Here is a 9,684-nt window from a genome sequence, read left to right as displayed (position 1 = left end):
GTCTCTCCATTTGCATTGTAGCACATGGCCCAAAAGAATCAATATGTATTGTGCGTGTGTGTGTGTATATAAGAGAGAGAGAGAGAGAGAGAGAGAGAGAGAGAGAGAGAGAGAGAGAGAGAGAATCATCTAGTTATGTTAGGATTGTAACGTATGGAACAGTACTATGTCTATTTCATTGTACAAGTCATGTGCTATATATGGGTGGCCAACCGCTGACTCTCTAACAAAAGATTAAGCTACTTAATTACACGGCATTCCAAACTCAAGAGTTTAGTTTTTGTTATAAGAGCAAATTTAATTTCCTTTAGTTTCTTAACGTGCCAAAAGAAAAGGTTAGCAAAAGAGAGAAAAAAAAAAAAGGAAAATGCTTTGTCGATTAATTTTTACAATTACTCGGATGCATGGAAGTAAGATGATACTCAGGCCTTCTTAATTGATTTGGAAATTTTGTAAGACCCACGTGACAGGTGAATTAGTTCGTTGATTCATTAGTAACACTAATTCTGTAGATCAATGGTGTTTACTTGCAAATAAACATAAGTGAACATAACATTGTTCATGGCGTATTTTTTGTGATTGGCTTACATGAATGATGGACTAATTAAGTCTATGTTGTAAGATCTAAGCCTTTGTTCACAATAGAATTTATTTGTGCACCTTGCATCTTAGACACACTAATTTTCACAAACTGGCTTGCTGCAATAAAGAGGTGACCACATGTCACAGTGGTAACCCGCGCGGCGATAGCAAGTATCTAGCATTGGCTACCAAATCACCTACCCATGCATCAAAATCATACTATTGGATCATTAAGAAAGAAAAGAAAAGAAGAGGATATATAAAAGAACAATATTTTAACTAAACAACAACATTTATTATTCAGCACTCCAAGCCTTCAAAAAACTTACAAATGAATAAGAAAAACATCAAGATTCAAGAGCAAGAACATTCACAATTAAGGAACCCTCATCATTGGGCATGCAACCTGCTATCCACTTCTTCCTCACATTCTAGTTTGTTTAGCATGTAGACATATACATATAACCAATGAAGTAAAGAATAATATGGTACATATATAAATGACATTTAGTTATAATTAACATATATAATGGTACCCTAAAGTGGTGATGTGGATGATGTGGTAATAATTCCTCTAGGCATTTTTTTAATTTCCTTCCCTTCTGATGTCAGCAACAGCAGCACCTTTCCTTTTTCCTTGGCCTCTCTCTCTCTCTCTCTCTCTCTCTCTCTCTCTCTCTCTCTCTCTTTCTTCTTTCTCTCTTTTTCTTTCTACCAACAACTTTGTCTCTTTGTTTGGTCTTGGATTAGTGTGCATGCAGTTAGTTCCAGCTGCTGGGTTGAATATCCAAACACATTGGGTGAAGAGAAGAGAAGAAGAGACCTTTTGTTTTCTCCCCAAAACTTACTTTTTTTTTTTTGTTCTCTTTTTTTCCTCCTTCCTATCTTCCTTGGGAACACTTCCATTCGTAAGTCTATGTACTGATGATGGGAATAATGATAGTGTGGGTGTTAGTGTTTTTTTTTTTCTTTTTTTCTTTTTTCTTTTCCCTTGGTTTCAAACCCTTTGTTATTACCCATGATGATCTGGGTGGTCAGGTGACCAGTATGAGTAGCGCCACGTCTCTTGGGAGTGAGGAATTGATGTTTCCTGCCAAAGCATGCAAAGCATGAGAAAGGATCGATGCAACGGAATATGTATGCATTTTGACCCCAAAAAAAAAAAAAGAAACTTAAAAAAAAGAAAAGAAAATTTCAAGAAGCGAAACAAAAAAAGAAGAAACAACAACTATTTATCTAGGCATTGCTCGAGTACACTTGTTGTACTTTGTTTTTCTTTTGTATGTACTTAAGTTTAAAGTGGTTGTATATACCCATAGTTGACTTATTATTTAGTTATATACATTCAAAAATAAGTGTAAATTTTATTTTTTTTTATCTAATAATATAATTTTTTTCAATAGCTAGTCTTATTACACTCTTATTTTTTCACTACTAAAAAGTTAAAAAGATTGTCTAAACTTTCGATGGGTTTAGTGTAAGAATTATATCCAGTTTTTTAGTGTACAATTAGCATTTCTACAATCTATATATTAAGGTGATTTATTTGCTAACAAAAAAAATACAAGTTTGGGAGCGACCTTTTTTTCTTTTTTAATTTTTTCAAAAAGTTGATTTTGCAAATTAGCTAACAATGATAAGGATATAAAGTTTTTATTTCAACTCATTTAATCTTAAAAAAATTTGAGAAAAAAGCACTAAGAAAAGAAAATTGAGAGCTTGGCCCGCTACTCGAGTTCCGATTCCTCTTCCCCACCTCCCCACTACCTTACCCCTTGAAATCTCAGTGGTTTGGCTAGAAAAAAATAAAACTGAAAAAAAAAATTCCAATGAAAAAAGGTATTAATATTGCTTACTAATTAATGAGTTCCTACTTTTTCTTTTTCTTTGCCTTTTCTTTTTCATAAATACATGAAAAAAAAATATGCTCTAGTAGGTGATCTGGTGTGAAAGGAGGAAACCCTAGAGCAAAAGCTAGTGTTTCCACATATCCCTTTGGTTTCAAAGGAAAGGATGGTCCTGTTGGTATATATATTGATGTGCGTGCTTGGTTTCTTTTCTTGTCTCCTCTCTCTCTCTCTCTCTCTCTCTTTCTCTCTCTCTTTGTTTTTTTTTTTCCTGTGCTTCAATTCTTTTATATTTAATTCGGAATTAAGAAAGGTTTGGACCTGTTTGTTTATTATTCTGTGTGTGTGTGTGTGTGTGTGTGTGTGGGTGTAGATACTATTTTTGTTGGCATGCTGAGAAAGGTGGAATCACTAAAATAAGTATACAAAGGGATGCAAATGGAAGGGAAAGAATACAAAATGTTGCTTTGTTTCATTAATGTTCTCCTCTTATGAAACCATGCGGGCCCACCTTAAGTTCTAAACCTAACCAACTGAGATCTTTTTTTTTTTTTTTTTGGTTGTTGTAGAAACAAATCTTTTCCTGTTAATCACACGTTTAATTTGTACCGAGATAGTAAAATCTTGCAAAAATGCATCTTATTTGATTTGACAGAACTAGAGGGATATTTTTCTCAAATCGATCAAACAACACATTAGCAATGGTACAAATTCTAAAACATGAATTATACACACTATTATTATTTTTGTTCAATAAGAAAAAAAAAAAAAGAACCAATTTTCAAGCGACCTCTAAATTAGGGAATGGTACGTCGAGCTAGCTTTAGTTCACATAAATTTTTAAAAAATAATGCTTTTGTGAGGGTACAGATGGTTTATAAATATATTTATTTACACTTATAAATAAATGCATTAATGGATTGTTCTTTTTCCCTCACATGAACTTATGAAGGATAGAGGACAAANTACAAACTTATTAAAGTTAAGACATATCTACTACTACTCCCCCTTTCTCTCTCTCACCCTATATATATATATATATATATATATATATATATTTATTTATTTATTTATTTATAAAAGCAAATAAATGACTACTCGAATGGTAATTAGTATACTAGCGAATGAGTCTTTAACCATGTGGTCCTAAATTGATTAAGCCTAAGTTGCAATATATAGTAGTAGTAGTAGTAGTAGGACCTGATTATGTAGATAATAATTATTTCTCATATTTTCCAAAGTGAAATGTTTAAATGCATGGATTATCAGCCAATAAACCATCTTATATATGTTCCTACTATTTGTTTGTTTAACCTATGTTTTTTTTTACTATGGCATTGTATAAATTATTTTTTTAGTGACCCACAACCACTAAAAAATAGAAAATGAAAATGAAAATGAAACACTTAATATTCTTCAATATAAGGAGTATTTATGTTTTTCTTTCTTTTTCTTCCCATATATATATATATATAGAGAGAGAGAGAGAGAGAGAGAGAGAGAGAGAGAGAGAGAGTAATTGTTCTCTTATTATAGCAGAAGGGCCAGGTAAACTTACTCCTTTTATGCCTGCCGAAGTGCAACCCATTACAACTTCTTCAAGTCCAGAAGTAGATCTGTGTTCAAGCTTCTGCTGCTGCTGCTGCTGCTGCTGTTTTCCAGAATCAGAAAAAAAAAATATCAGTAATTGCAGAAAAAAAAAATTATATCTCTTTATACAAAAATCTCGTCTTGAGGGCATGTTTGGCTCTATAAAATTATAAGTTGTTTCATTAAATACTATTTGATAAGTCCTATGATAAGGAGAAATGTTATATTAAATTCTTCCAAATAGATTCTTTTTATAGCAGAAATAGAAGCTTCAATTTAGAGCTTTTTACTTTTACGCCCCAAGATAATAATTTTAAGAAAAAACTTCAAATACTACCCATATGTTTTCACACTTTTTTATTTTAATATCCTGTGATTTAAAGTGTATCAATTTAGTACCCCGTAGTTTTATTTTTCTTTTTTTTATTATCCCTTCCACTAATTTTTTTTTCGTTAAATCAGTGACAAAATTAAACTAAAAGGTACTAAAATGAATATTTGATAAATCTAAATGTGATATCTGAATTTTTTATATATAATTTAATGAAATGTTAACGGAGAATCTAATGAAAAGAGAAAAATGAAATCATATAATACTAAATTGATATGCTTTAAACCACAGAATATGCGAAACCACGGGTGAAAGCGTAAACAAAAATCAGAGGTAAACATGCGCCACAAGCATCTCTTACGCCACCCATATTGAGACATTCTCGAGCTAAACAATTGAATCATTTTTGTAAAAAAGAGAAACAATATAACTATCTTAGTTCATTAAAATTGATCATAGTTACGTACCTGAAACTTATCGGTTTGTTGGAGAATAATCCTGGAGACATGGTAAGGGTCATCAAGAACAACAGAAGTCTGTTGTTGGAGCGGAGGGGAGACGATGGCGGAGATGGCGCTCGTCGGCCTGCTGACGTGGAACGCAGCAGTCGGTGCCACCTGGCGGCCGTGTCGGTGCTCCTGGTTCACATGGTGCTGCTGAGCTGGCCTGTGGAAGTGCTCATGCTCTTCATGCTCCTCCCTAGCCTTGGATGGCACCTCTCCCATGCCCACCTGTTCCACACCCTATGTATGTACACCAGTTGAAACTCAAATGTTAATTAATTACTTCTCTTAATTATTATTTTCTTACATTTTATTTTCCTCTTTTAAGCAAACATATATATATGCATGTCTTGCTTCGGAACATTCTATTAATTATAATATTAGTCCGTATATTGGATGGAAACTAAACTCTATGTGCCAGCTTAAAGGGCTGGAGTTTTCTAAAAGTTTAACCTGATATATATATATATATATATATATATATATATATATATATACACGCACACGTATAGAAAAAGAATTAATCTTATTAATTATTTATTATTATGATTCTAATATTCTTAATACGAGAATGTCCAATAGCAAACTGTACAGTATTAACATTTTAATTAAATCACCAGTGGTTTGATTAATATTTTGGTTTGTGTGGTTAAAGACCAATTGAGTTTAATCTAGACCCTATAAAAGTTTTAATTACTTGTCCCTTTTATCCATCAATTCCTTTTTTGGTGGGGAAGGTGACCCAATTGATGAAGATATAGTGAACATTGCTTGCAATTAACTGGTGGAGTTTCTTGTTAGGTTCAATTTTGAGCATGGTGATCTATGGGATTGCTTGTGATATGAACAAAACGATGTGAAAGTTCAGCTAAGAGGGGTTGTTTGTAACTTTACTTAATGGGGATAAATTATTTTTCTTTTTGTTCATTTTAACCAGTCTTATTCACTGGGCCTGAGATGAAAGATACACAGTAGTTTTCAACAATTTTTTTTTTTTTTCTTTTTGGGTGAAAAGAACAGCTAGCAGATAACTAGTAATATTCCATATGCATGGTTTAGATTCCCTAAGTAAAACCCTAAAATCAACTCAATATTTAAGATAGCTTGTTTGATATCTATCCTTTCTAAGCAGAACCTTTTTTTTCCCCCTCATTAATTTTATCTTTCACTCTACCCCTATCAGTTTTTGTACTCATATATTTTCTTGATCTCTGTCTTCTATTCTTTATCCTTTCAGATCAAAGTTCTTCAGCATTACTAAATTTTCCAAAATTTATCAGGTTTAATTTATAATATATATACACACACACACACACATATATATATAAATATAACTTGTTGTAGGAATATTTAGAATTTTCTTTTGTTGTTGTTGTTGTTGTTGGAAATAACTTTTCAATAAATAGAAAAAGCAACATTATATGTAAGTACTAGTAAAAAAAAGACTAATTAGGGTACCTCATCAAAGCTTCTTCTAAAGGATGCAAGGCTGAAACTATCATGCTTCATGGGCTGCTGCATATCAATATGACTGTACCCAGAAATCTCATCCCTTACCACCTCCTTCGACGAGCAACTCTCCGACGCTCCGATGTTCTTATCCGAGTAGCTACACTGCCTAGGCTGAGTTTGATAGAACACCTTGGAAACAACCAACTCCCCCTCTTTCTCCTCCTCGTGCTCTCCGAGATGATACTGGTGCATGACCCAGTTGGTTTTCTCCGGCTTCCGATGCTTCCCGAAGTTCGTATACAGGACCAGAATCTTCTTACACCCCTTCTGTTTCCCGTTCACCATCACGGGCCGCGTCTTCCCCGTCTTGTGCCACCGCGTCTCGCCCTTCTGGGGCTCGCAGTCGGCTTGGATCTTCCTCCGCTTACGCGTGCCCGTGGTGTAGGCTTTCGACGGCCGGTGGAAGAAGTGCCTGCTGAGGCCATCTTTTGTTACACCTGAAAATATTGAAATGGGGAACATGAAAACATATGTATGCATGCATGCATGCGCACATTGTGCGTGTGTTAGGTGTGACCAATTGGGTCAGAATAGATTAGATTTTCCTGTCAGATGCAACCTACCTATTGAGAGAGGTAAAACCAACCTTTTTAGAGGTTGGGAAGAGCGCTTCTTGGCTAGTAAACATGCATCTTTTCTATCACCAGATAGAGAAAGATGAAAACGCACGCATTTAAGAGAGAGAAAGAGATACTTAAAAGAACATTGATCAACTATTCACCGGGGATATTGAACTATCACAAAAGAACCAAAAATATTTTTAAGATTAACAAATAATAAAATATACAGCTCCTCTTTTTGTAATTGGAATTAAAATTATTTGGCTCATTTAAGCATTTAAGAGAGAGAGAGAGAGAGAGAGAGATTTAGAAAATTGAAATATGCTTGACCGTCTCTGATACTGTGTTACTAAATATATATATCAAACTATCACGAAAAAAAATCAAGAATAATTTTGAGATTAACAAATAATATACAGTTTCTGATCTTTTGGTAACGGGAATTACAATTATTTAGCTCATTTAACCCAAACAAAAAAAGATTTTAAAAAAGAAAAGAAGAAAACTGCAAAGAATAATTTCAAAGGAAAGAGAAAAAGAAATAAAGTGCAAGTTATATATACCATAGCATTTACCTGGTAGTTTCTCAGGGTGGGTGTAGCAGATACCATCTTCTCCTTCGATTGTGGGTATGAACTCATCTATTAAAGGGTGAGATTTTGATTCTTCCAATTTAACCTTCGCTTCGAGGTGTTCGATCAATTCTTGATCCGTCGGATCGAACTTTACTCCGGCCGGTAACCCAAACCAATCCTACAACATTCACATATAAAAACTATAATATGTATATATATATATGTGTGTGTTTCATTCCTCTAATTACCTCAACTCATAAAATTAAGAACACAATCTAAAACCTCCAAAAACTAAAATCAAAGAGTTAATTTAAAGCTGCTAATATAACTAGCACATATATATACTCTTAATGACCAGTGAAACATATATATACACACCACACACACATCATATGATAATATTAATTTTGTGTATGCTGAGTATACCGGCTTTCGATCGAGCTTGTGACCGCAGCTAGGGCAGTGCTTGGACTCGCACATCCGGTGCTCTTCGAGCTTCGCATCGATCAGGTCCGAACCGCTTACTGAACCTATCTGACTCTTGTTCATTTCCTCTTCATAGGCTTCGGTCGCGTCTCGATCTTAATCAAACTTTACAGCATCTGAAACCATGCAATTAGCAAAGTTACCAATACTACTATATATGATACTACATATATTCATATATATATATATATATAGTTGAATTGAAGACATAAATACATGCATGTATAAACTTACCAAGAGAAAGAGAAACAAACCTGCTTGATATTGATAGGTATATATATATATATATATATATATATATATGANTAATATATATATATATATATATATATATGACAGCGACAAGAATCGTTAATGTGCATATATATATATATATATATATATATATATATGTATGTATGACAGTTTTAGTGAATTAAATTAGAATGCAAAAAAAGAGAAAATTTTGGATGAGAGCAGTAGAGAAATGAGAGAGAGAAGGGGTGGGGGGTGGAGAGAGAGTGAGAAGGAGAAGGGAAAGAAAGGAAAGAGTTTGGAGTGTGGTGTTGGTCTATAAAGACCTTCTCTAACCATTTTAAAATATGGGACAGGAGAATTTCCCTTCTACTTTAACTGAACCCCATGAGGAAAAGGAAAAGGTTCTCGAAACACACACGAAACCCCACTTTAAACCTCTGCACACATACATTAAGCTGAGGCTAGATCAACAGTGTTCTAGAGCGAGAGAGGGGGATTCTCTCTCTCTCTCTCTCTCTCTCACCTTTGGGTGTTTTTTTAGGGTTCGGCTACAAAAGCAAAAGCATGAAACGGCCTACACAGCTGTTGCTGCACACCACACCAAAGAGCCCAAACCGAATCCTCCATTAAACCAAAAAAGAAAAGAAAAGAGAGAGCATTAAAACCTTCATACATAAAATCATAAAATTAAACAATATAATACATCCTATATGAAAAAGATCCGCTTCTTAATTGATTAGTTAATTACTGGATTAAGAAAGCCAAGTAAAACCATATTCTCTATTAAGGACATGAAATAACAAAACAAGTCCTTTTTTTTAAAAAAAAATTCTCTTTTTCTTTACAAGGAAAAATATAAAAGAGAGAGAGAGAGAGAAAGAAAAAAAAATTAAAGAAAAGAAATGAAAAGAAAGGCAGGGTGATAGGAGCTCACATGGGGCTTGGGATGTGGTGAAATGATGATCCTTTTAGGCATGAGGAGAGAGAGAGAGAGGCGGATTAGAGAGAGAGTAGAGAGAGTTTGGAGAGAGAAAGAGGGTGGTGTGAATCCATAGGTTGCTTCATACCCAAGGCAGGTGAGCAGTACACTCGATGGACCCCAAAAATAAAAAATAAACTAAAATTTATTGCATGCCCACATGCCCGAGCAAACTTCAACTACAAGCACGACTGGGTCTTATTATATTCCTCTCATTCCTAGCTACTTGTGTGTGTAATAAACCCCCGTAACACAGTAGCTAGCTATTTGTAGCACCACTTATATAACCTCACCCATATATATATATATATATATATATATATATATACAGAGAGAGAGAGCAGAGGTGCTGTGCTCTTCTAAACCATTTTCGATGATGAAATTTTTGAATCAACGATCGGCTCCGTTAGACTTGATCTAGTGCATTTGAAATTTCTAGAAAATAATTTTTGTAATTTTTTAATATCATTTACCTAGTGATT

The 9,684-nt window shown here is 33.9% G+C and overlaps 1 protein-coding gene across 8 annotated transcripts; it reads right to left on the bottom strand.

The window, feature by feature from the left end:
* On the bottom strand, window positions 856-9,347 carry LOC109711002. Of its 8 annotated transcripts, XM_020233861.1 has the most exons (9): window positions 9,158-9,346; window positions 8,379-8,844; window positions 8,221-8,279; window positions 7,927-8,102; window positions 7,501-7,678; window positions 6,312-6,802; window positions 4,818-5,093; window positions 3,988-4,080; window positions 856-1,672 (listed from the first exon to the last, which is right to left on the bottom strand). In XM_020233861.1, exons 4-9 carry the CDS (start codon window positions 8,047-8,049, stop codon window positions 1,595-1,597), a joined length of 1,239 nt encoding a protein of 412 aa, XP_020089450.1. In that variant the 5' UTR covers window positions 8,050-8,102; window positions 8,221-8,279; window positions 8,379-8,844; window positions 9,158-9,346; the 3' UTR covers window positions 856-1,594. The 8 variants fall into 8 exon arrangements, with proteins under 8 accessions (XP_020089450.1, XP_020089454.1, XP_020089456.1 ...); XM_020233865.1 differs by lacking the exon at window positions 8,221-8,279 and having other exon boundaries at window positions 8,747-8,844; window positions 9,158-9,347; XM_020233867.1 differs by lacking the exon at window positions 9,158-9,346 and having other exon boundaries at window positions 3,988-4,077; window positions 8,379-9,104.

The sequence above is a fragment of the Ananas comosus genome, linkage group 5, assembly GCF_001540865.1.
Source record: "Ananas comosus cultivar F153 linkage group 5, ASM154086v1, whole genome shotgun sequence".
Classification (NCBI taxonomy): Eukaryota; Viridiplantae; Streptophyta; class Magnoliopsida; order Poales; family Bromeliaceae; genus Ananas; species Ananas comosus.
The sequence above is the reverse complement of the archived record's forward strand: the minus strand, read 5'-3'. Positions and strand labels throughout refer to the sequence as shown.